The sequence below is a fragment of the Tursiops truncatus genome, chromosome 2 (genome assembly GCF_011762595.2).
Source record: "Tursiops truncatus isolate mTurTru1 chromosome 2, mTurTru1.mat.Y, whole genome shotgun sequence".
Lineage (NCBI taxonomy): Eukaryota > Metazoa > Chordata > Mammalia > Artiodactyla > Delphinidae > Tursiops > Tursiops truncatus.
The window spans coordinates 27622560-27650263 of NC_047035.1; the positions used below are offsets into that span (position 1 = coordinate 27622560).

Sequence of the window (27704 nt, forward strand, 5' to 3'; positions counted from 1 at the left end):
CTTTTGATCAAGCTGAATCAGATTATATTTTCTAATATGAACATTGCTCTGTTGGTCCTACTATCCCAAATAGACTTTTCTGTTTGTAAGAAGTATCCCTGAGAATTTTACTCTTACTGTTAAGTTTCTTCTTGGGCTCTTCTAAAGGCTTTGTGGGAATAGTCCCATAACACTTTATTTACCTATTGAAATGGCCTTACATTGACCAAAATGTTTGAAATAAGTGGAATAGTAGACAAATCCTGTGTACTTTTCAGTACTCATATTTGTATTAAGTAAATTCAAGCTTAGCGTATACCGAGTAATCCTTCTCTCAGAATTTCACAGGTCAGCCTTTTCAGATGTGGAAATGTTCCTTTTCAGCCTAAGTTGGTGCCCTCTACCTATTGGTCTATATGCCACTCAATTGTCTGCTGTTGTGACTTTCATTTCCTAATCCAGTGAGCCTGTGTGTTTTCTCTTCCCCTGTTCTGTTCCTCTGTAGTACCAGCTGCAGTATCTTGTGTCCTGCTCCCTCAGAGATGTTTGCCAGCAGCATGTTCTTGTCACTTTCTGGCACCCCACACAGATAGAGGCTTTGTCTGGAATGCTTGTGATTTTTAGCCAGAGCCAGGAATTTTCTGCAGCTGAGTAGGGGGAGGAGTTGCCGCTGTTTCCCTCTATTGAGAGGGTAGGGCTTAGGGAGAGGGAGGGTGGGTGGGTGATTTCCCGGAATTTTAAACATTCCGCACAATGAATCCTTTGATTTCTTTCTCAGGAACAGGGCGGATACCTGACCAACTCGTGATCCTAGACATGAAGCATGGAGTGGAGGCGAAAAATTACGAAGAGGTATGTCCTGCTGTAACAGCCAGTAGAGGCAGTAGCTTGCTGTTCTGGGAGGTTTCTGTGACCTAGTCAGGCCAACAGGCTGTGCTTTGCCCGGGAGGCTGTGGTTTTCTCAGCAGTCATGTGATAACCAGCTTGATATAAAAAGTTATGTTAACAGCCTTGAATAATAATTCTGGCTGTGCTGTCAGCCAAATGACTGGACCAACTGTCCCATAGAAATGTTGGTGTGGTAAACCCCAAGCATATGCCATTAGTGCTCTTGAGACGTCTGAAACCAGATAATATTTATAATTTTTAAAAGCTGGAATTCATTTATGTTAATGTTCAAGGTTAAGAAAAGTGATTTTTAAAAAAATTCCTATGGCTTTTATTCCCCGACTGACAGCTATGTATATAGCTAGGGCATAGATTCAGTGCTGTTTGAGACTTGAACAGTTGTGCTGTCTTTGAGAAACACAATAATCAAAAGTAGCTTTTAGTTAAAATAATTTCAAAGAGAGAGCAAGATGGAAGAAAAAACTGCAAGAGACTAGCAGTTTTGCTGACAGGAAGTATTGTAGAGAATAAAAATAGGCATTTATTTGGGTGGTAGGGAGGTGGAAGTGTGCATAGAATTAGGGGAAGGGAGACCAAGCCCTTTTAATCTCAATTATTGTGAGAGACTCTGGGGGCAGCACAAAATGGTTCTTCAAATGAAGAGCACCTTTGAAAAACCACAAGAACTATTTAAGACTGGAGGATTGATCTTTACAGAAAGATAAGAGTGTTTGTACCGAGATCAGTCTTTTTACAGCAGTACCTGAAGGCATGAAGAAGAGGCGGGGTACAGGAAATGTAAATGGCTTTTGAAGAATGTAAACTGAATAAACAAAGGAAAGTTGTTTTAAGTGATTTAAGAGAATTTTCTAGGAATGTTGGATCAGGAGAAGTTATTCTATCTTTGGTCAGAACTTGGAAGGGAAATATCCTAAAATGGAAGATTGGAAGCGACTGGCTGGTTCTACGACAGGAAGTAGTACTACAATGATTGCAGCTCTCCAGGTCTTTCCCCTTTTTTTCCTAGTTCATGTGTGTGTTCAACTGAACAAAACTAGACTGAGTTATTGGTAGGGAATAAACAGGAGCAAGTGATGCAGTTGTGAATGGAAGACAATTCCTAGTGGAGACTTTGATTTGCTTGTTTCTGTCTCCAGGCTAGTTTAGGTAAAAGAAATAAAGCAAGAGCTTCTTTGTTTGATGAACTTAAGAGTAAACTGAAAAATCCGAGAATCCTAATTATATCTAAATAAGATCATGTAAGTTAAAGCACTGTTGTACGGTATAAAGCACTAAGAAAAATGTTGTATTATCTTGAGGTAGAAGAATAGGTAAAATGATTTTCAGTTTTTGAGTACTGCTGCTATATTCTCAACCTCAGATTGCATATTAGACATAGATTGTTTTTCTCTAAAACAGATGGTATTGTGAGTTCACATATAGAATGATGTGGACGTCACTATCGTATGGCATTTTACTTTTTTATTATTTTTTTAATATATCTTTATTGGAGTATAGCTGCTCCACAATACTGCGCTAGCCTCTGTCACACAACAAAGTGAATCAACCACGTGCATGCATACATCCCCACGTCCCCACCCTCTTGAGCCTCCCTCCCACCCTCCCTATCCCACCCCTCTAGGTCATCACAAAGCACGGAGCTGATCTCCTGTGCTATGCAACTGCTTCCCACTAGCTATTTTACATTCGGTGGTGTATATATGTTGATGCTACTCTCACTTCGCCCCAGCTTCCCCCTCCACCCCGTGTCCTCAAGTCCATTCTCTATGTCTACGTCTTTATTCCTGCCCTGCCACTAGGTTCATTAGTACCACTTTTTTTTTGGATTCCATCTATATGCGTTAGCATACGGTATTTGTTTTTCTCTTTCTGACTTACTTCACTCTGTATGACAGACTCTAGGTCCATCCACCTCACTACAAATAACTCAATTTCGTTCCTTTTTATGGCTGAGTAATATTCCATTGTATATGTGTCACATCTTCTTTACCCATTCATCTGTTGATGGACATTTAGATTGCTTCCATGTCCTGGCTATTGTAAATAGAGCTGCAACGAACATTGTGGTACATGTCTTTTTTTGAATTATGTTTTTCTTAGTATATGCCCAGTAGTGGGATTGCTGGGTCGTATGGTAGTTCTATTTTTAGTTTTTTAAAAAACCTCCATACTGTTCGCCATAGTGGTTGTATCAATTTACATTCCCACCAACAGTGCAGGAGGGTTCCCTTTTTACCACACCCTTTCCAGCATTTATTGTTTGTAGATTTTTTGGTGCTGGCCATTCTGACTGTTGTGAGGTGATACCCCATTGTAGTTTTGATTTGCATTTCTCTAATAGTGATGTTGAGCATCTTTTCATATGCCTCTTGGCCATCTGTATGTCTTCTTTGGTGAAATGTCTATTTAGGTCTTCCACCCATTTATTTTTCTTTCTTTTTTTTTTTTTTTTTAAGCAGAGGTCTTCTTAGAAGCCCATATGATTTAAATTTATTTATTTATTTATTTATGGCTGTGTTGGGTCTTCGTTTCTGTGTGAGGGCTTTCTCTAGTTATGGCAAGCGGGGGCCACTCTTCATCGCGGTGTGCGGGCCTCTCACTATCACGGCCTTTCTTGTTGCGGAGCACAGGCTCCAGACACGCAGGCTCAGTAATTGTGGCTCATGGGCCCAGTTGCTCTGCGGCATGCGGAATCTTCCCAGACCAGGGCTTGAACCTGTGTCCCCTGCATTGGCAGGCAGATTCTCAACCACTGCACCACCAGGGAAGCCCCTTCCACCCATATTTTTAAAATTTATTTAGTTATTTTATTTAGTTATTTTTGGCCGTGTTGGGTCTTTGTTTTGATGTGTGGGCTTTCTCTAGTTGCGGCGAGTGGGGACCACTCCTCATCACGGTGTGCGGGCCTCTCACTGTCGCGGCCTCTCTTGTTGCGGAGCACAGGTTCCAGACGCGCAGGCTCAGTAATTGTGGCTCACGGGCCTAGTTGCTCCGCGGCATGTGGGATCTTCCCAGACCAGGGCTCGAACCCGTGTCCCCTGCATTGGCAGGCAGATTCTCAACCACTGCGCCACCAGGGAAGCCCCCTTCCACCCATTTTTTAATTGGATTGTTTGTTTTTTTGATATTGAGCTCCATGAGCTGTTTGTATATTTTGGAGATTAATCCTTTGTCCGTTGTTTCATTTGCACATATTTTCTGCCATTCTGAGGGTTGTCTTTTCGTTTTGTTTATGTTTCCTTTGCTGTGCAAAAGCTTTTGAGTTTCATTAGGTCCCATTTGTTTATTTTTGTTTTTATTTGCATTACTCTAGGAGGTGGGTCAAAAAAAGACCTTGCTATGCTTTATGTCAAAGAGTGTTCTTCCTATGTTTTCCTCTTAAGAGTTTTATAGTGTCTGGTCTTACTTTTAGGTCTTTAATCCATTTTGAGATTATTTTTGTGTATGGTGTTAGGTAGTGTTCTAAATTCATTCTTTTACATGTAGCTGTCCAGTTTTCCCAGCACCAGTTATCGAAGAGGCTGTCTTTTCTCTTTTGTATGTTCTTGCCTCCTTTGTTGTAAATTAGGTGGCCATATGTTCGTGGGTTTATCTCTGGGCTTTGTATCTTGTACCATTGATCTATATTTCTGTTTTCGTGCCAGTACCATACTGTCTTTTTTTTTTTAATTTATTTTTTTATACAGCAGGTTCTTATTCGTTATCCATTTTATACATATTAGTGTATATATGTCAATCCCAATCTCCCAATTCATCACACCACCACCCCCGCCACTTTCCCCACTTGTTGTCCATACGTTTGTTCTCTATATCTGTGTCTCTATTTCTGCCCTGAAAACCGGTTCATACTGTCCTGAATACTGTAGCTTTGTAGTATAGTTTGAAGTTGGGGAGCCTGATTCCTCCAGCTCTGTTTTTCTTTCTCAAGATTGCTTTAGCTGTTTGGGGTCTTGTGTGTTTCCATATGAATTGTAAAATTTTTTTTCTAATTCTGTGAAGAATGCCATTGGTAATTTGATAAGGATTGTATTGAATCTGTAGGTTGCTTTGAGTAGTATAGTCATTTCCACAATACTGAGTCTTCCAATCCAGGAACATTGTATATCTCTCCATCTGTTTATGTCATCTTTGATTGCTTTCATCAGTGTTTTATAGTTTTCTGAGTACACGTCTTTCACCTCCTTAGATAGGTTTATTCCTAGGTATTTTACTCTTTTTGTTGTGATGGTAAATGGGATTGTTTCCTTAATTTCCCTTTCTGATTTTTTGTTGTTAGTGTATAGGAATGCAAGAGATTTCTGTGCATTAGTTTTGTATCCTGCAACCTTACCAAATTCATTGATTAGTTCTAGTAGTTTTCTGGTGGTATCTTTAGGATGTTCTACATATAGTACCATGTCATCTGCAAATAGTGACAGTTTTACTTCTTCTTTTCCAATCTGTATTCCTTTTATTTCTTTTTCTTCTATGATTGCTGTGGCTAGGATTTCCAAAACTATGTTGAATAAGAGTGGCTAGAGTGGACACCCTTGTCTTGTTCCTGATCTTAGTGGAAATGCTTTCAGTTTTTCACCATTGAGTATGATGTTTGCTGTGGGTTTGTCATATAAGGCCTTTATTATGTTGGGATAGGTTCCCTCTATGCCCATTTTCTGGAGAGTTTTTATCATAAATGGGTGTTTAATTTTGTCAAAAGCTTTTTCTGCATCTATTGAGATGATCATATAGTTTTTATTCCTCAGTTTGTTAATGTGGTGTATCACACTGATTTGTGTATATTGAAGAATCTTTGCATCCCTGGGATAAATCCCACTTGATCATGGTGTATGATCCTTTTGATATGTTGTTGGATTCTGTTCGCTCGTATTTTGTTCAGGAACTTTGCATCTCTGTTCATCAGTGATATTGGTCTCCAATTTTCTTTTTTTGTGGTATCTTTTTCTGGTTTTGGTATCAGGGTGATGGTGGCTTCATAGAATGGATTTGGGAGTGTTCCTCCCTCTGCAATTTTTTGGAAGAGTTTGAGAAGGATCGGTGTTAGCTTTTCTCTAAATGTTTGGTAGGATTTGCCTGTGAAGCTATCTGGTCCTGGAATTTTGTTTGTTGGAAGATTTTAAATTACAGTTTCAATTGGGAGATTGGGATTGACATGTATACACTGATGTGTATAAAATGGATGACTAATAAGAAAAAATAAATAAATAAACAACAACAACAAAAAATTACAGTTTCAATTTCATTGCTTGTGATAGGTCTATTTATATTTTCTAATTCTTTCTGGTTCAGTCTTGGAAAATTGCACCTTTCCAAGAATTTGTCCATTTCTTCGTGGTTGTCCATTTTATTGGCATATTGTTGTTTGTAGTAGTCTCTTATAATCCTTTGTATTTCTGCGGTGTTGGTTGTGATTTCTCCTTTTTCATTTCTAATTTTATTGATTTGCGTCCTCTCCCTTTTTTTCTTGATGAGTCTGGCTAACGGTTTATCAACTTTGCTTATCTTCTCAAAGAACCAGCTTTTAGTTTTATTGAACTTTGCTATTGTTTTCTTTATTTCTATTTCATTTATTTCTGCTCTGATTTTTATGATTTCTTTCCTTCTACTGACTTCGGGTTTTCTTTGTTCTTCTTTCTCTAGTTGCTTTAGGTGTAGGGTTAGATTGTTTATTTGCAATTTCTCTTGTTTCTTGAGGTGAGATTGAATTGCTATAAACTTCCCTCTTAGAACTGCTTTTGCTGCATCCCATAGGTTTTGGGTTGTCGTGTTTTCATTGTCATTTGTTTCTATGTATTTTTTGATTTCTTCTGTGATCTCTTGGTTATTTAGTAGTGCACTGTTTAGCCTCCATGTATTTGTGGGTTTTTTGGGGTTTTTTTTGGCTGCATTGGGTCTTTGTTGCTGCGTGCAGGCTTTCTCTCGTTGCAGCGAGCAGGGGCTACTCTTCGTTGCGGTGTGCGGGCTTCTCATTGTGGTGGCTTCTCTTGTTGCAGAGCACAGGCAGGCTTCAGTAGTTGCGGCATGAGGGCTCAGTAGTTGTGGCTCGCGGACTCTAGAGCACAGGCTCAGTAGTTGTGGCACACGGGCTTAATTGCTCCACGGCATGTGGGATCTTCCTGGACCAGGGCTTGAACCCATGTCCCCTGCATTGGCGGGTGGATTCTTAACCACTGCGCCACCAGGAAGTCCCTGTATTTGTGTTTTTTACAGTTTTTTTCCTGTAATTGATTTCCAATCTCATGGCATTGTGGTCAGAAAAGATGCTTGATACGATTTCAGTTTTCTTAAATTTTCCGAGGCTTGATTTGTGACCCAAGATGTGATCTGTCCTGGAGAATATTCTGTGTGCACTTGAGAAGAAAGTGTATTCTGCCACTTTTGGGTGGAATGTTCTATGAATATCAATTAAATGTATCTGGTCTGTTGTGTCATTTAAAGCTTGTGTTTCCTTATTTATTTTCTGTTTGGATGATCTGTCCATTGGTATAAGAGGGGTGTTAAAGTCCCCTGCTATCATTGTGTTACTGTCAGTTTCCCCTTTCATGGTTGTTAGCATTTGCCTTATATATTGAGGTGCTCCTATGTTGGGTGCATAAACATTTATAATTGTTATATCTTCTTCTTGGATTGATCCCTTGGTCATTATGTAGTGTCCTTCGTTATCTCTTGTAACAGTCTTTATTTTAAAGTCTATTTTATCTGATAGAGTATTGCTACTCCAGCTTTCTTTAGATTTCCATGGAATATCTTTTTCCACCCCTTCATTTTCAGTCTGTATGTGTCCGTAGGTCTGAAGTGAGTCTCTTGTAGACAGCATATATATGGGTCTTGTTTTTGTATCTATTTGGTCAGTCTGTGTCTTTTGGTTGAGGCATTTAATCCATTTTACATTCAAGGTTATTATTGATATGTATATTTCTATTACCATTTTCCTAATTGTTTTGGGTTTGTTTGGTTTGTTTTTGTGGGTCTTTTTCTTCTCTGTGTTTCCCACCTAGAGAAGTTTCTTTAGCATTTGTTGTAAAGCTGGTTTGGTGATGCTGAATTCTCTTAGCTTTTGCTTGTCTGAAAAGCTTTTGATTTCTCTGTAGAATCTGAATGAGATCCTTGCTGGATAGAGTAACCTTGGTTGTAGGTTTTTCTCTTTCATCACTTTAAGTATATCCTGCCACTCCCTTCTGGCCTGCAGAGTTTCTGCTGAAAAGTCAGCTGATAACCTTATGGGGTGTCCTTTGTATGTTATTTTTTGTTTTTCCCTCACTGCTTTTAATATTTTTTCTTTGAATTTAATTTTTGTTAGCTTGATTAATATGTGTCTTTGTCTGTTTCTCCTGGGGTTTATCCTGGATGGGACTCCCTGTGCTTCTTGGACTTGGTGGCTGTTTCCTTTCCCATGTTAGGGAAGTTTTCCACTATAATCTCTTCAGATATTTTCTCAGACCCATTCTTTTTCTCTTCTTCTGGGACCCCTATAATTCAAATGTTGGTGCGTTTAGTGTTGTCCCAGAGGTCTGTGAGATTGTCTTCAGTTCTTTTCATTCTTTTTTCTTTATTCTGCCCCTCGGCAGTTATTTCCACAATTATGTTTTCCAGCTCACTTATTCGTTCTTCTGTCTCAGTTATTGATTCCTTCTACTGTATTTTTCATTTCAGTTATTGTGTTGTTCTTCTCTGTTTGTTCTTTAGTTCTTCTAGGTCTTTGTTAAACATTTCTTGTATTTTCTCAATCCGTGCTTCCATCCTATTTCCAAGATTCTGGATCATCTTTACTATAATTAACTCTGAAGTTTTTTTCAGGTAGATTGCCTGTTTCCTCTTCATTTATTTGATCTTTTAGGCTTCTACCTTGATCATTCATCTGTGACATTATTTTGCTGTTTCCTTCTTTTTTTTTTTTTTTTTTTTTGAATGAGTGGGATTGTGTTCCTGTCTTACTGGTTGAGGCTTTCAGCACTGGACTTTGTACACTGTTGGGTAAAGTTGGGTCTTGGTGCTGAGATGAGGACCTCTGGGAGACCTCACTCCGATGAATATTCCCTGGGGTCTGAGGTTCTCTGTTAGTCTGGTGGTTTGGACTCAGAGTTCCCACCACACGAGCTTTGGCCTGACCCCTGGCTCGTGAACCAAGATCCTGCAAGCCACGCGGAGTGGCAAAAAAAAGGGGAGGGGGGGAGAACGATGACAAAGAAAAAAATAAAATTAGACTAGGAAACTAGCAGATATGTTAGAAAGAATATAAAAATTAAAATATATTTGAAACAACCAGAAGGTAAAACAGAACCACAGTAGTAAGAAAGGAGGAGAGGAAAAAAAAAAGAAAGGTGGAAAAGGCCTTGGCTGTGGAGGGTGGGACCTAAGCAGGGATGGGGTTTGGGTGGTGGGTGGGACCTATGCTTAGGACTTATGCTTAGGGCTGGAAAAGGCCCTGGGGTGGGGGGTGGGGCGCTTAGGCTCAAGGAACAGAAGGGGCTCAGAGGGTGGGGGACCCCACCTGGGAGCTCAGCAGGTCTCCGGGCTCAAGTGGGCAGGGCCATCCCAGAGGGCCCCCTCCCACCTGCCTCTCCTGATCTCCCTGGCTTCCCTCCTATACCCCCAGGACCCTCGCAGCCCCGAGGGGGCCTCTGAGGGGGTAGGACCCAGCCCGAGAGCCAGGCAGACTTCTGCCTATTGGTCAGGGGATAGCATGCTCCCCACTGATCCGAGCCCCCAAAGGTCCCTCCAGGCGTGGGAAACCCTCCCCCCTCAGCCACCCCTCAGGAGCACTGGTCCTATCTGGCCTCCACTTCTCCTCCCCTCTCAGTCCCCCCACATCCTACCAGTTCGCTTGGGGTTTCCTCCCATCACCTTGGGCGTGGAGGTCCCCCACCAGCATCTTGCAGGCACCCTAATTTTGGGGAGACGCAGACTCCACGTCTTCCCACACTGCCGTCTTGACTCCACCCCCCCCCCCACGTGGCATTTTAGAATCCCCATACCTCCTGGAATTTCCATCATCCTTGGACTTTGTTGACACTGGGAAAGGGCCTTTATCTTTCCTGACCTTTTACTTAACCCAAGAGGGGAATCCCTAGCAGAAAGGAAACCACAGTGCTTCCTTTGCCTGCTTCCTGCTTCGGAAGTCTGGCACGTCCTAAGCCTTTCTTTACGCACATGGTTACAACACAACTCTAAATTCTCTTTCTTAACCAAGAAACTCCTCCCACTGCTTTCTTCGGTGGTCTACCTCCCCACTCCCCCACCCCACAAAAAGCAGATCAGACTGAGACAGAGGAGGACAAGTGGTTATTACACAGGCCAAAGACTAGCCCTTTTCTCAGTCTGTGGCTAGACTGCCTTAAACCTTGCTCAGAAATAGCTATTAGTTGTCTCTGGGCTAATGCCTGTGACAAGAACATGGATAATAGAAGCACTTGTTGAGTGGTTAATTACCAGAGAGCACTGAGCCTATGTAGAGGTTTTGAGGCATTTAATTTCAGGCCCTTGAGACAAGGGAGAGACTTTATCTCCAGAGGATTGCGGCCCTTCAGCATCAGTATTTAGATTCAGGAAGGTGGCACATTTCTTTTAATGTTTTTTTCACATCACAGCTCTCCCTCACATTTGGGGACTTCATAATTCTGAAATCCCATGTGGTCCTGTAAGATTCAGTAGTAATCGCTGTCTAAATAGCTGGACAGAGTACCACACTACCTACTAAATTGTTATGGAGGATTAGTTAATGCATGTGAATTGCTATGTAAACACGATACAAATGTAAGGTGACATTATTTGAAGGCAGAATGGTTGCCATTTTGTAAAGAAGCATAGGCTTGTAGTTTGAATTCTTTAAAGAGAAAGAATGTGTATTTCCTCAGAAATAAAGCACTTTTGATTCCCTCCATTGTATTTTAAGGACCTCTCACCCCTATCAGAGGGTGGCATTTGCCCCTCAGAGGGTGGCATTTTTGTAGAATCAGTATGTGAATTGAGCCATTTCTTTTTAGTTTGTGGTCTGTGAACTAGAACAGCGGTTTGGAGGGACTTACTGTCTAATCTTACAGTTGTGGGAATGAAGGCAATTATCCCACCAAGAACGAGCTGTCTGACATATCCTCTTAACTCTTGGGCTGTGTATGTCCCCTCTTGCTTGGATGTCCACATTTTCAACTCAACTAAAGTCATGTTTTGCCTAGGGGTCTATTAGTATGCCATTTGCTACCAACAAATACACCAAAAACACAGTTGCACTTGTTGGAGCAACAGCTGAAGGCTTTCCAAAGGTTCTGTTTCTCTGAATGCCCTCATGAAGGAGGAACTCTGGTTTTATATACTTGATCCAAAATCCGTTTCTTGACATAAGTTAAATGAAATAACATGGGTAAGGCACCTGACACATAGGTGATCAGTTCAGTAGATTTTAGTTCCCTTCTCCTACCCCTTCTAGAAACTGCCAAATGGCTATGACCGAGTAAATAGGATCTTTCTAAATTTCATTCATTTAACCCTAAGGTTGGCAGTATTAGCGGGACTTATTTTGCACATTGTTGACCTTTTGACCTTTGTTGAAGAAGCCTGTGATTCACATGCCCCCATGTATAAGTAGACTTGCCTTTGGGTGTACAACTGTCTTCATTATCTTGATTGTGTTAGACTGGATGGTCTCCACTTTTATTGCTATGCTTCTAAAATTTGCAGGGGCTGTGGAGTGGGATGTGGAGATAACAGTCATTTGTCTGAATCTGGCTCTCCTCAAGAAGCTTCTCTCTTGAGTTTCTCAGTGTTCCACCAAGGGAAAGAATCTAGTGATTCTCTAGAGGCTGGTTTCACATGTGTGTTTTAAGAAGCAGTCTTTCAGATTTAATACCTTTCCTTGGTACAATTACATAGAACTCTGAACTCTTTAGATTCAGATCATCATTAGAGGAATGGAAGATTTAGATATGGTTTAAGAAGAGTAATTTTACGGTTATTTTGGAGGTGTCATAGATACACAGGGAAAGCTTTTCCAAGCAATACCTACCATTACAGATGAAGAGTGATAGATATTGTGGTAGAGAGAACTTTTTCCTAGGCAGTGTGCCTGGTGAAGATGAATGCTGAGTGAAAGTAAATGCAGAGTGCTCTTAACATACAGGGAGTGTGTGCTTCAGGGGACCAGCAGCACATAGCTGCTATGAGAATGTTGGCTCCTTAAAGAAGGCTTAGAATGGACCTAATGGGTTAGCTATAAGTGTGTACCATGTATCAGGCATGTGGGACTACACAAGGTATATATCATTCTGATTCTGTTGAGTTCAAGATCCAAACTAGTGTGGGGGAAAAGGATAAAAAGCAAAAACAATGTGAATATGACAGTATATGATTGAGTGTTAATTGTGTGACACAAAGTCTGAGTGTTGTAGGGCATTAGGAAAGAGGGAATCAGTGTTAACAGTAGTGGTTAAAGGAGGCTTCATGGTTAAGGCTGGAAAGATAGGTACGATTTGGACACACTGAGTGTGTACGCTTTTGGAAGTCAGGGATTCATTTCTGCTTACATTTTACAGCAGAGCTTTCAGTTTTGATGCTAAATGCTTTGGTGACCGTGGGTAGGGAGTCAAGAGACCATGGTACTGCTAGTCTTGGTCTTCCCCTCAAAGGACTGAATAACTTTATGGAATCATGAGTTTCCTCATTTGTAAAATGATGTCTCTGGTAGCTCTGATATTTTTGATTATTTAATGGTTAAATGCAGCCTACAAGGGGAATGCTACCTCCTAGTGGAGAACCTATGGTACACATTGTCAAATAGGGTTTGCTTTTATCAGACTGTTGGCAAAACACACATCATCCTTCCAGCCTTGGAAAAGTAGACCAGAATAATGGCCTGCCTTCGTGAGATGTGTAATTTCACATTCTTACAGACACTTTGAACATTGAATCAGATGTTTTGAATAGCAGAACAACAGTCAGTGGGGATATTGATAGAGGTTTTCTTATTAGCTTTTTGTACTGACTGATATAAAGTCTTGATGATACTCTTATTATTATTATTTATTTGGCTGCATTGGGTCTTAGTCGCAGCATGTGGGATCTTCGTTGTGACGCTCAGGCTTCTCTCTAGTTGTGTGCAGGCTCCAGAGTGCGTGGGCTCGGTAGTTGCAGCGCGTGGGCTCTCTAGTTGTGGCACACAGGCTCAGTAGTTGTGGTGCACGGGCTTAGTTGCCCCGCAGTATATGGGATCTTAGCTCCCTGACCAGGGATCGAACCCGCGTCCCCTGCATTGGAAGGCGCATTCTTAACCACTGGACCACCAGAGAAGTCCCTTGATGATACTCTTTGAATGCTTAGTCCTGGGCAAGCGAAGAGGGTCTACTTTAAAATACTTAGGATAATTTGTTTTAAAATTTTATTCTATTAGTTATAAAAATTAGAGTAATGCAGTATGAAACCTATGAAGCTTGACTGATAAACTGGACAACTTACCCAGATCCTTGTGGCCTACTATAGCACATTCACTTCACTTTTGATCCAGATAAAACTTAGTCTAGTCATCTGGTTTTCTTCACCAAATTTTTTGTTCCTACAGAATAAAATATAAACTCAGACTTGGATTGCAATTCTAGCTCAACCAAGCTCTGAGACCTTGGGCAAGTTATTTAACACTCTGAGCCTTAATTTCCTCATCTGAGAAATTTAGGAATAATAATATTCACCATATATAGGATTATGTTATTAGGATTAAGTGAGAGTATAAGATATAAAATACGGATCACATTCTGGGTATATAGTAATAGGTCTAATTCATTATATTACCTTCTTCATCCTCATCCTCAATTTAGCTCCAGCCTAACTTTTTTTTTTTTTGTGGTACGCGGGCCTCTAACTGCTGTGGCCTCTCCCGCTGCGGAGCACAGGCTCCGGACACGCAGGCTCAGCAGCCATGGCTCATGGACCCAGCCGCTCCGCGGCATGTGGGATCCTCCCAGACCGGGGCACGATCCCGCGTCCCCTGCATCGGCAGGCAGACCCCCCAACCACTGCGCCACCAGGGAAGCCCCAGCCTAACTTTTGAGGCTTATATTTGCTGTTACCCATCACCCACCCACAAGCTCGCATGCGCGCACACACACGCACATCTACCTACTTTATGGCTGCTCATGGCCTCCTAAGCAGGGCCTGCACTTTCTTCCCTACATGTTTTGGTTTGCAGGTTCCCCTCAGCCTTAAATATCTGTCTCTCCCATCTCTTAAAATCCTGTACACCTTGTATGACCCAACTCCCCCACTTCCTGTTAAGCTTTCCTTTATTCTTCCAATTGTAATTAAGTTCGTGCTACTTTCTTTGCATTCCACTTTCAATGTGTACCTTTGTTGTAGAAGTTAATACATAGTGCTTTATATTATGGTTGTAGCTTTTTAGGTGAGCCTCTCCACGAGACTGTGAGCTTCTTAGGAGCAGAGATCATAATTTATCTTGGTGCCTTGCACATAATAAGCCCTCAAAAAAACACTGTTAGGGTATTAACATGTTAAAAAACAAAACAGAAAAACCTTTTTACATTTGTTTTGATTTCTAGGTTTAGATTAAATGTAGAAATATATTCATTATTTTTGTTATTTCCACTGAGTATCCATGATATGTTAGATGGTTGAAATAGCAAGTTGGTTTTCAATATTGTTTTAGTCTTTTGGCAATTCTTTACGTTCGCTGGATTTTAAACTAATATCAAGAATAAAGGTAGTTATCAGGCAGAGATGTTTTTTAGAGAAAGAGACCTTCATCCCACTCAGGAAGTCTGCAAATAATTTACTGAATTAAGGGCAGGATTGAGTAGGGATTTCATTGAGAAAATGAAATTGACTTGGATGATATGTTATGAATAGAAGTATAGAGTCTACAGTAGGTCCTATACTAGAAAAGGGGTTAGGAAATTGAATGATTAAGTAAACAGTGGCCCATATGCCATATGGAGTACTATGTAGCAGTTAAGAAGTAAGTATGAGGTGAATCTACAAGCACTGAAGTTTTTGCGGTAAGCGGGCCTCTCACTGTTGTGGCCTCTCGTGTTGCGGAGCACAGGCTCCGGACGCTCAGGCTCAGCGGCCATGGCTCACAGGCCCAGCCGCTCTGCAGCATGTGGGATCTTCCCGGACCGGGGCACAAACCTGGGTCCCCTGCATTGGCAGGCAGACTCTCAACCACTGCACCACCAGGGAAGCCCAGCACTGAAGTTTTTGGAAAGATTTTATTAAATGAAAAGAAGGAAGCCTTAGAACAACATATACATTATGATCGCATTTATAAGTATGTTTTTAATTATATTTTCTTACGTACATTTATATATATACAAAGGCGTAAATAGTGTGTTATCTTCTGACAAGGTCTAGAAAGATATACACCAAGTTCATAACCACCTCTGGGAAGGAATGTGTGGATGTGGGGATCGAGGAGCTGTGAAGATGGGCCTTTTGTTTTTGTTTCCTTTGCTTCTGAATAATTTAAATTCTTTAGTAAGGGGACATATTTATATGTTTCTTGTATAGCTAAAAAATAAATGAAACACCAGAAAGGAAAAGGATTGGGACAGGTTTGGGGGACTATATTCTACAAAGGCTATTCTCAGTACCAAATTTATTTTCATTCCATCCTCCTTTTTGGGGTTTTAGGCCTTTGGGCTATTGTCATTTAACCAAAAAAAGGGTGGGGAGTTAGAAGTAGTCTTCAAAGTAATTTTTAAGAATATTATTTTCAGCTGGCAGAGAGAGGTACAGCCATAGTTTCACTTGCAGTTCCTTTTATAAGTTTCTATTTAAGGAGCCTTAAAGCACTTATCTCTAAAGAGGTATCATGCTGTTGCCTTCATACTATCTCATTCAGGAAGCTTTGGAGGGGAAAGCATATACCAGGAGGGAAAATGTTAAACAGCCAAAGGTTCAGCTTATTATATATGTCTTGTATCTTTTTCCTGGGGGGATTTCTTTGCTCTGCACCTCTATATGAAATCAATTAACAGATATATATGGTAGGTTAATGGCAAAACCTGGTGTTTGGGTATTCAGCTAAGAGTGTTAGCTCAGTGTATTAACTAACCATTGTAAATCTTATACCCAGTTAGCTTTATTCTGTTCTGTAGCTAGCTGTCAGTCAAGCTATTAACTGTATCCAACATTTTACAATTGTAAGAAAATGTGCATCCAGTGAAAGAAAACTTAGGTGGATCATTACAAATCCATCACTATATTTTAGGTACCTTAGGACTTCCTTGGTGGCGCAGTGATTAAGAATCCTCCTGCCAATGCAGGGGACACAGGTTCGTGCCCTGGCCTGGGAAGATCCCACATGCCACGGAGCAACTAAGCCTGTGCGCCACAGCTACTGAGCCTGAGCTCTAGAGCCCACGAGCCACAGCTACTGAGCCTTCGTGCCACAACTACTGAAGCCCACGTGCCTAGAGCCCGTGCTCTGCAACAAGAGAATCGACCGTAATGAGAAGCACGCACACCGCAATGAAGGGTAGCCCCTGCTCGCCGCAACTAGAGAAAGCCTGTGCACAGCAATGAAGACCCAGTGCAGCCAAAAATAGATAAATTTTTTAAAATTAATAAATTAGGTACCTTAAATATAAACTCAATTTTTATATCCCTATCTTAACAGCAGTTTTTAGTTTTCTTTTATTTTAAATAACTGTGTCTTGTTCTTCACAGGTTCAATGAAGAATATAGTTTAGTGAAGAGAACACAAGAACACCCTCAAACTATTCCCATTCATCCCACATTAACTGCTATTAACATTTAACAGAGGAAAATAACAAGGAAGGTGAATTGAACAGAAGAGAAGAAAAAGTGGGGAGTTGTATAGAGAATGTATAGGGAGTAAAGAAGCAGATGTAGAAATATTTTTTGAAGAGTTCTCTGTGGAAAAAATGTAAGAGCAACTGGTATATGAATTTTAAGATCTGAAATGCTCTGGTGTTATATCCCCATTTTAATACAAATCATAATCTAAGATTGATAAAGAAAAAACAAATAGAATATGAAATCCTTTCTCTGATCATATATGCCTTTAGTTACTAGATACTCTTGGAGGTTTCACAGTGGTCTGGGGTGAAAAAGGAAGACAGTTTATTTCTCATACCCTTCATTCCTTAGCACACAGTGATGTCCTTGGAGATTTATTTTGATAACTGGCTGTGTAATTAAAAACAAAACACATGGAGACATATGCATACATATAGCTGATTCACTTTGTTATACAGCAGAAACTAACACAACACTGTAAAGCAATTATACTCCAATAAAGATGTTAAAAAACAAAAACAAAAAAACACTCAGTGGATTTTTTTTTTTTTTTTTTTTAAGCAGAGCTAGGATTCATCTGGGTTCTAGAGCTCTGTTACAAACCTTAAAGTATTGTGGGATTTAAATGAGCAAACCAGAATTCTCTAATTTTGCAGTTTGAGTTATTATCTTAATGTTATAGTTATATGTACTCTCTCATTCCTGTGCATTCCCTATTGGGAATTTGGTGTGTTTTCTTCTCAAAACCACATTTGACTAATACTATGACGCTCACACTTATGCTAATAATATTGCTTATTTCTTAGACAAAAGTGGAAAGGCAAAGTAAAATGCATTATTAAAGTCAGAAATCTTGGAAAAATAATATATCTTATTTTATAGGCTACCATATTATAGTACTACTAAGGAGGTTTTAATCAAAATTAAAGTATGAAAACAGTTTGAGATGGAAACATATAGACAGTAGGGAAGGGAAGAAGCCCAAATTTTAAAATGTGTTAGAATAATGACAGAAGAAATTTTAAGTTTGGCGAAACTTTTAAAAAGACTCCTCTGTTATGTTGTGTTCTTGACTGTAGCAGTTTTTTCAGGGAGTGTGTTCATAATTCCTTTCTTTTCCAGATTGCAAAAGTTGAGAAGCTCAAACCTTTGGAGGTAGAGCTACGACGCCTAGAAGACCTTTCAGAATCTATTGTTAATGATTTTGCCTATATGAAGAAGCGAGAGGAAGAGATGCGTGATACCAATGGTGAGGGGAGGGAAGCTCTTGTTTCTCAGTACGTGCACCGTAAAGGAGATAGATCCCCAAACTTTAAATTCTGGTGTACCTTTTTCTCAGATTTGCCAAAGGGGGTTGTGTGGAAGGATAATTGCTTACTTCCGTGTTGTTGCTCTACAGGTAAATGAGCCTTGTTAGATTTTCAAGGGAATAGCAGTTTTTTCTGTGATAAGCAGTTGACCATATTCTCAGTCAGCTCATAGTGTATCAAACTAATAGTACTAATCTTTGTAATTTTTAACATTTATGTATAGGATAATGAAAATTTAAGAAAAAAACTTATCTGAGATCCTCCTGTAAGGCCTAGGGGCAGAGTGAAGCTAATTAATTGCCTTTTCCCCGTGGCCATTTAGCCTACTGAGCCTCACTTCATTACATTTACACTGCTTTTGCTTTTTTTTTTTAGAGTCCACAAACACTCGGGTCCTGTACTTCAGCATCTTTTCAATGTTCTGCCTCATTGGTCTAGCCACCTGGCAGGTCTTCTACCTGCGTCGCTTCTTCAAGGCCAAGAAGTTGATTGAGTAATAAAGCCCAGTCTCCTCCCACCTTGTATCTTAGCCAGCAGAACATCGCTGGGATGTGCGTGGCCTAAGACATCCTACCAGCAACACCATCAAGGCACGTTGGAGCTTTCTTGCTAGAACTGATGTCTTTTGGTGTGGGAGGACGTGGGTTACCACCTACACCCAATAAGTCAAAGAGGGACTTCTTTTTAACTTGGTAGGATTTGGACTGGTTTTGCAACAATAAGACTATTATTAGAGTCACCTATGACAAAAAATAGGGGTTACCTAGATAATGCCAAAGCCAGCATTTGTACTGGGTTTCCTCGTATGATCTGTTTGAACCATGTTTTCTTTCCTTCTCCCACTTGCTCACCAGCTTGGGCTTCCACTCTAGTTCTTTTACCAACATTTGTATGACCATGTTGAACTTGTTTCATTCTGATTGTCCTCTTTGGATTTCTGTGTGACAATACCATTAACTTTCTCTTGACCCTTAGCTGAAATGTTTAGATAGCTTCTGGTGATACCCTTTCACAATTTTATGTCTCTTAAAAGTGTAATGGATGTGACACCTCATAGAAATGAGCTTTGAACTGTAGATTACTCTTAAAGAAAATTTCATTTTAGAGAATTAAAGTATTTGTGCTCAGCCGCTTGAACTTCTTTGTTTTTGTGTATTTATGTGTGTTCAGTTCTATGCAGTTTTATCACATGTATGGATGTGTGACCACCACCACAAGATGCACAACCGTTTCATCACATGGATCCCTTGGGGTACCCTTTTATAGCCACAGTCACCTCCTTCCTTAACCCCAAGCCCCAACCTCTGGCACCACTAATCTGTTCTCCATCTCTCTAATTTTGTAATTTTAAGAATGTTATATAAATGGAATCACATAGTATATAACCTTTTGAGATTGACTTTTTTCACTCAACATAGTGCCCTTGAAATCCATCCAGGTTGTTGCATATATCACTAGTTTGTTCCTCTTTATTGCTCATTAGCATTTCATGGTGTGTATGTACCACAGTTTAACCAGCATCTGAAGGACATCACTGTTGTTTTCAGTTTTGGGCCATTACTAATAAAGCTGCTGTGAACATTCATGTACATGTTTTTATGTGAACATAAATTTTCATTTCTCTGGGATAAGTGCCCAAAAGAGCAATTGCTGGGTTATCTGGTAAACACATGTTTATTTTTGTAAGAAACTGTCCTGCTTTTTTCAGAATGACTGTGTCATTTTACGTTCCCATTAGCAATGTATGACCAATCCAGTTTCTCCACATCCTCACCAGTATTTGCTATTTTTTTTAAATTTTTTTAGTCATTCTGAGAGGTGTGTGTAATGATATTCATTGTGGTTTTAATTTGCATTTTCCTATTAGTAAATGGTGTTGAACATCCTTTCATGTGTTTATTTGCCATCTGTATTTCTTCCTGGTGAAATATCTGTTCCTTTGCCCATTTTATGATTAGATTGTGTGTTCTTTTTACTACTGAGGTTTTTTTTTAATTGAAGTATAGTTGACTTATACTATTGAGTTTGAGGAGTCCTTATATATCCTAGATCAAGTCCTTTGTCAGTTATGTGGTTGCTTAAATTTTTAACATAACTTATACAAAGGAAAATATAAGTAAAATTTACGAAGTCTTCTTACATGGCAAGTCACTGATTTAATTTCTGTTCTTATGTATTCCATCTAGACAATTAAGATATATGAAGTATTAAAAGGTAACACATCTGGAAGGATCATGAATCGAGTAAATACCTGAAAATATATGTTATAAAAGCAAATCCAATAATCACTTTGGGAATATGAGGTGCCTAAAGGCCAATACTAAGGTAAATAAGAGAAAGAGTGGACACGAATGATCATGTTCATAAACAACAGTGAAAAAATAACATCACTTGATATTTTCCCCACTTCTCCCAATAAAGTGGGTGGGAGTTTGTCCTTTCTGTAATCTCTTTTTTTTAACCCTGCTGACTGTTACAGGGCTTGTCCCATCGCAATGACAAGCATTACAGGACTTAGGGCTCTGCAGCTTGCAGTTAAGAAGCAGCATGTTGGAATTAACAGAGAACAGTGCTGTCATGACCTGGATAAAGTACAAAGGGGAAAGAGGGAGTGAGTTATGTTGTTAAACTCCCAGGCTGTTCTGTAAATGTTCCAGCTATTGTGAACCCAAAAGCCTTTTTTCCCCCCTCTTTTGACTCCCTCTGTGCATTCCTCTGGTGTGGCATAAAAGTAGTTCTGTCATTAATTTGTGCAACATTGCCATCTGCTGTTAAGAATTGATAGATACTGTTTCTGAGAACCTGGCAGCCAAATCTCACCATAAGGGCAGCAGATGTTGAGAAAGTCTATCTGTGGTATTACATATACTAAACAACAGAGGATACATCCAAGCAGGGAAGAGAATAACCAAATTTGTGAGTTAAGATCCATCCTTAGACATTTAAAGGTGAAATACTGTTCTGTACCATTAGCCTAACAAGAAACTTTCATATTTCTGACTGGTGCCTTTTCCCTTTTTAGAAACAATGAAAGCTACTCAGTTGGTTGTAGTCTTCTGTTCTGACAAAATGTCAAAGAAGAAGATAGGAGAGGAAAATACTTTATTTGGCTGATGTTTTGTTCCCACATGTGACTTTGTGAAACTGAAATTCTTTCCTGTCCTTTCCTTTTACTCATGCCAAGACTACAAACTTAGAATTTGTGCTTTTGGTTTAAAGTTCATTGATATCACAGTTTGATTTTATCTAAAAAGTAAAATTATTTGCCTTTGATAAAAGACTAGTGCAAGAGCAAATCAGCTTTAAAAACGAAGATGTTATCTGCTTTCCTCCATTTTTGAACCTGTTATTCAACAGAGCCTGTAAATTATTGATGAAAGTGATAGTTTTAAGTAAGCTTTGTTATACCATTGTCATAAACCCCTGTCATAAGCTGTTTTTATGTTTGTTTAATGGAAAGAGGCATGTGGGATTTATGGATTTATACAGATTCACTTGTAAGTGTTGGATTGGGGATTTTTGTGTAAATTTTCTCAAATAAAGGCTAGCAGAAACTATTTTAGGTGTATTTTTCTGTTACTCGAGTATCTCTTTGTCTGGATTGGCAATAATTCCTCCATATTCCTCAGTATTAAAGTATGGCAAATTATATGTGACGAATTAGAGAAAAAATGTTTATAATTTACTCCAGATGGTTAAAGTTTATGTGAGCTAGTAAAAGTTTATTATACTTTATATATAAATGTATAAACTGTATATAATATGTATATTAAAGTAATAATAATTATACATGTTCAGAAAGACCAAATAGGGTTCTGTAAGCCAGGAATTCTCTGTAGCTTCTCTGTTTTAGAAACTGCTACTGGAATTATTCCTACAGAGGGTCTTCTCCCTTTCCCTCCATTCTTTAGAATACCCCTCCCAATTTAGAACCCCCCCAGGACTTGCTTTTTTGACCCATCACATCTATGCAAAACCCCACTCCAGCAGGTAAAGGCCATTTTCTCCGTTCCTTTTACTTGCAGTTGAATCTTTTCCATAAAGCTTCTTTTTTAAAAAAATTTTTTTTGTTGTTGTAGTTTTGGTTTTTTGGGGTTTTTTTGTTTTGTTTTGTTTTTTTGTCTTTTTTGCGATACGCGGGCCTCTCACTGTTGTGGCCTCTCCCGTTGCGGAGCACAGGCTCCGGACACGCAGGCTCAACAGCCATGGCTCACGGGCCCAGCTGCTCCACGGCATGTGGGATCCTCCCGGACCGGGACACGAACCCATGTCCCTGCATCGGCAAGCAGACTCTCAACCACTGCGCCACCAGGGAAGCCCTTTTTTTAAATTTTTAATTTAATTTTTATTTTTGGCTGCGTTGGGTCTTCGTTGCTGCGCGCGGGCTTTCTCTAGTTGTGGCGAGAGGGAGCTACTCTTGGTTGCTTTGCGCGGGCTTCTCATTGTGGTGGCTTCTCTTGTTGCGGAGCACAGGCTCTAGGCACGTGGGCTTCAGTAGTTGTGGCACACAGGCTCAGTAGTTGTGGCTTGCGGGCTCTAGAGCGCAGGCTCAGTAGTTGTGGCACACAGGCTTAGTTGCTCCGTGGCATGTGGGATCTTCCCGGACCAGGGCTCGAACCCGTGTGCCCTGCATTGGCAGGCAGGTTCTTAACCACTGCGCCACCAGGGAAGCCCCATAAAGATTCTTTTTAAGAGTCAACCTGAAGTGCTTTACACATTGACTAGCTGGCCTCTTATTTACCCTCTACCTCCATTCTCCCAAAAAACAGTTAATAAATTATGTCAGTGAATGTGTAGTTTATAAAGTAGTGGTTCCCAATGTTTAAGTGTAAATACTTTAAAATCAAAAATGTCTTCTTACTGATATTTTATAGAACATAAATAATGAATTCAGCAAAATGTGTAAGTGAATTTAAATTTAATTGTCTCAACAGTATATATGTTGAATAGCTGTACATGTTCTACAAATTATTAGCTATTCAGTCTGCTACAATGATATCTCATATAGCATGAGCCCCACGAATAATATGAATTTTTCTAGTACCACATTTAAAAAGTAAAAAAAAAAGTTGAAATTGATTTTATTTTTTAAATAATTTTTATTGGAGTATAGTTGATTTACAATGTTGTGTTTTTCTGCTGTACAACAAAGTGAATCAGTTATACCCATACATATATCCATTCTTTTTTAGCTTCTATTCCCATATAGGTCATTACAGAGTATTGAGTAGAGTTCCCTGTGCTACACAGTAGGTTCTCATTAGTTATATATTGATATTTTATATATAGTAGTGCATGCATGTCAATCCCAATCTCCCAATTTATCCCTTTCCCCCTTGGTAACCATAAGTTTGTTTTCTACATCTGTGACTCTGTTTCCGTTGTGTAAATAAGTTCATTTGTACCTTTTTTTTTTTTTTTAGATTCCACATATAAGCAATATCATATGATATTTATCTTTCTCTGACTTACTTCACTCAGTATGACAATTTCAGGACTTCCCTGGTGGTCCAGTGGGTAAGACTCTGTGCTCCCAATGCAGGGGGCCTGGGTTCAATCCCTGGCAGGGAACTAGATCCCACATACATGCTGCAACTAAGAGTCTACATGCTGCAACTAAGAAGCCTGCATGCCGCAACTAAGACCTGGCACGCATGCATGCATGCATAAATAAATAAATATTTTTTAAAAGTACGACAATCTCTAGGTACATCCATGTCACTGCAAATGGCATTATTTCGTTCTTTTTGATGGCTGAGTAATATTCCATTGTATATATGTACCACATCTTCATCCATTTATCTGTTAATGGACATTTAGGTTGCTTCCATGTCCTGGTTATTGTAAATATTGTGAAATTAATTTTAACAATACATTAAGTCTAATATATCCAAAATAGAATGTCAACATAAAATTCAATATAAAAATGTAAAAATGACTGAGATATCTAACATTCTTTGTTCCATATAAAGTCTGGTGTGCATTTTACGGCTACAACACGTCTTACTTCAGACTAGCCACAATTCAAGCGCTCAGTAGTTTCGTGTAGCTAGTGGCTACCACATTGGACAGTGAAACTATAGACTTTGCTAAGTACTTTGGTAGTTTCTTTAATATTACCAGTAACTCTATGGCCCCTGGGAATCATCCATTCACAAGTGAGAACTTCTGCTATATAGCATCCTAACTATTCACTTGTTAAAATATAAAATGGAAATACTGTTTTTTACCAGAAGCACTTTGAAATCAGTTATACCTTTAAAATGGTGGGTATTTCTGGACTTAAGAATATTCCAAAGTCAGATATTTAGTTTCATTTTTATCTAGTACAATGAAGTGCTGAACTTGAGTTTCTGTTTTGTATTCTCTAAGATGGAACAGGATAATTGCTAAGCTTTTTATCTATGCGTTATTAACTAGAACATAATATCAGGCTAACCAAGTTATAGAAAACTGTCTAGTTCCATATTGCAAAGATGCCAGAAAAGTGAATTTTTAAGCTTTGGCTGAAAGCTACTCAGCTCCTCTGAATGAAAGTCAGCACATCTAGCTATAAGTAATTGTTTTTTCCATTCAACTCAAAAATCACTTATTGATCATCTATTCTATTTAATGTGCTGAACTAAACTCTGGAGTAGACCCAGATAAATAAGAAGCAATACCTATCCTCACTCAAAGTGCCTTCTAATTAATAGGAGGAGGTAGATGGAATGTCCTCTCTCCAGCATGATCTCCGTACTTTCTTTAGCCACCACTGACTTAACATTTTGGATATTCCTCCAGGAAGCCTTCACTAACCCAGCTAGTTTGGCTTGGAAGGGTGCCCCTCCTAAATACCTTTCTAGAAGATTGTACTTTCCTTTTAATAGCACTTATATACGGTTGTAATTGCCTGTTTATTTGTCTGTTATATGGATTGTAAGCTCCAGGAAGAGTAGGAACCATGTTTATTTTGTTCTCTTGTAACCCAGCACCTGACACAAGTTGGTACTCAGTGTTTGTTGGATGAATGAATTGAAAGTTTAAAACTATCTGTACAATCTAAGAACCCCGGAATGAAACCAACAAAAAATTTAACAGGGGTTATCAGTCAGTCAGTCTTGCATTTTCGTTTAAAAACTGTTACATATGTATGAAATAATAACGACCTGATATTCTTTCAACAAATAATTTTTAGGCCTATAATATCAAGCACTTTTCTAGGCACTGATGATACATAGTTGTGAACAAGAGGGCAAAATCCAGGCTCTCATAGAGCTTATATTCCAATGAATGGTGATAATCAATAAAGTAAACAAGCAAGACATCAATTTTATAGATAAACATTGTGAAGAAAATAAGGGGTGATGTGATCTGGTGGGAGAGCTGTGTTACTTTGCATCACATTGGCTGTGAAAAAGAGAGGTTTGGTTAAATACAAGCACAGCGTAAGTAGATCATCACGAAGTCTGGTACAATAATAGAAAAAATGGATCCAGATCAAGGAAGACAGAAGTCCCTTGTACCCTCCTATTCAGACCCAGTGTGGAAGGTTATGCAGAGTGTAGCATATCATACTTTAAAAGGAACATTGATGGGGCTTCCCTGGTGGCGCAGTGGTTGAAAGTCTGCCTGCAGATGCAGGGGACACGGGTTCGTGCCCTGGTCCGGGAAGATCCCACATGCCGTGGAGTGGCTGGGCCCGTGAGCCATGGCCGCTGAGCCTGCGCGTCCGGTGCCTGTGCTTCGCAACAGGAGAGGCCACAACAGTGAGAGGCCCGCGTACCAAAAAAAAAAAAAAAAAAAAAAAAAGGAACATTGATGAATTCTAGAAAGGTCAGAGGAATGTGAGCTCATTAGCTCTCATACCCTTCACCCCATTCTACCAATTCTCTTCCTCCTGTATTTGCTGTCACTACCTAAAAACAAACCTAGATGTGAGTCTCCTGGACTCAGATTTGCCTCACCAACCATATCCTAACTGAGCACAAAGTTCTAAATGTTCCTCAGATGGATTTCTTAAATCTGGGTCCCTTTTCCACTCACAGTGATAGTACCTCAGCGCTTGTCTCCCAGCCTCCAGTCTTTGTCTTCCATATTGTCATCAGAGTTCTTTGTAAAGTATAGCTTTGGTCTATGTAAGGTGATCATATTGGTTTTTGTCTGTGCTGGGCACATGAGCAAAAGAAGACTTACTAATTATGCGGGGGGGGGGGAGGTATAAATAGGGACATCACATCCCCCAGCAAATCAGGACATATAGTCACACAAATCATATACTCCCCTGCTTAAAAATCTCCAATATTTTCCATTGCCCACAGGAAAAGCCAAATTCTCTAAATAAACATTTGAGGCCTTGTCTTCTGCTTCTACCCCACATATGCCATGGCCTCCAGCCACATTGCCTTCTCTTAGCCCTCAAACATCCTGCGTTCTGAAAGACATCTGGAGCCATGTTGCTGGCTTTGACTCCCAGCTCCCCTCACTACCGATGTAACACAGAGCAGGTTACTTAACCCTTCTCTCTCAGTTCCTTTTGTAGAATGGGAATACTATGAGGATTAAATGGGATTATACATAGAAAGAAAACCTTTAATTTTTTAAAAATATTTATTTATTTAGGCTGGGTCCGGGTCTTAGTTGCAGCATGTGGGATCTTTGTTGCAGCGTGTTTTAGTTGTGGCATGCCGGATCTTTTTTAGTGGCAGCACGTGGGCTTCTCAGTTGCAGCCTGCATGTGGCATCTAGTTCCCCCACCAGGGGTTGAACCCAAGCCCCCTACATTGCGAGTGGGGTGTCTTACCCACTGGACCACCAGGGAAGTCCCAAGAAAACCTTTAGCATAGTGCCAGGAATATAACAATAAATGTTAGTTGTTATCTCTGTAGGACATATTCCCACAATTTTACGATTAAAAAGTAACCTTGGGGCTTCCCTGGTGGCGCAGTGGTTGAGAGTCCACCTGGCGATGCAGGGGACACGGGTTCGTGCCCCAGTCTGGGAAGATCCCACATGCCGCGGAGCGGCTAGGCCCGTGAGCCATGGCTGCTGAGCCTGCGCGTCTGGAGCCTGTGCTCCGCAACGGGTGAGGCCACAACAGTGAGAGGCCCGCGTACCGCAAAAAAAAAAAAAAAAAGTAACCTTGGAGGGCCTCCCTGGTGGCGCAGTGGTTGAGAGTCCGCCTGCCCATGCAGGGGACTAGGGTTCGTGCCCCGGTCCGCGAGGATCCCACATGCAGCGGAGCGGCTGGGCCCGTGAACCATGGCCGCTGAGCCTGCGCTTCCGGAGAGGCCGCAACAGTGAGAGGCCCGCGTACTGTAAAAAAAAAAAAAAAAAGGAACCTTGGAGATGTAAAGTTGCCCAAGGTCACATAACTGATGGAACATGTTTTTTCACTGCACTGCAATTTTTTTAGTGACTTTAGGGCGGGGAGCACCCTTTGCAGATTCCCCACCTCCAGATACAGTATCTGGCAGTGCGCAAAGAATGTTGCACGAGGTCAGTTGGTCAAAGATTTGGAAAGACACGTAGAAGGAGAATGTGAAATCTGGAAAGAGAGTGTCAGGAGAGTTGACTTAAAATATTCTTGAAGTTATGTGGAAGATGGAGGGACCCAGCGTAGTCCTGGGTAGGTCTGGAAGAAACAACTGGGCACACTGACTGAGATGACAGGAGGTAAGTATTTCCGCTGGGGGGGGAAAAGGTATAAATTGAGGGGAAAAGGTATAAATTGCTTACTAAACAAAGAGCGCTGTGCGATGTTGGAAGGGA

General features: G+C 40.2%; 1 protein-coding gene across 2 annotated transcripts in view; it reads left to right on the forward strand.

Moving 5' to 3' along the window:
* The window catches only part of TMED10 (transmembrane p24 trafficking protein 10), a 45004-nt gene extending 23493 nt beyond the window's left edge, over positions 1-21511 (forward strand). Inside the window, exons 3-6 of one of the 2 annotated variants that reach the window (XM_019920884.3) lie at positions 758-831; positions 1741-1872; positions 17767-17893; positions 18330-21511. In XM_019920884.3, coding sequence (XP_019776443.2) covers positions 758-831; positions 1741-1872; positions 17767-17893; positions 18330-18451 — 455 coding nt within the window. In that variant the 3' untranslated portion in view covers positions 18452-21511. The remainder of the gene's footprint in view (positions 1-757; positions 832-1740; positions 1873-17766; positions 17894-18329) is intronic. The other variant, XM_019920889.3, reaches the window with a different exon arrangement.
* Positions 21512-27704: the final 6193 nt, after the last annotated feature.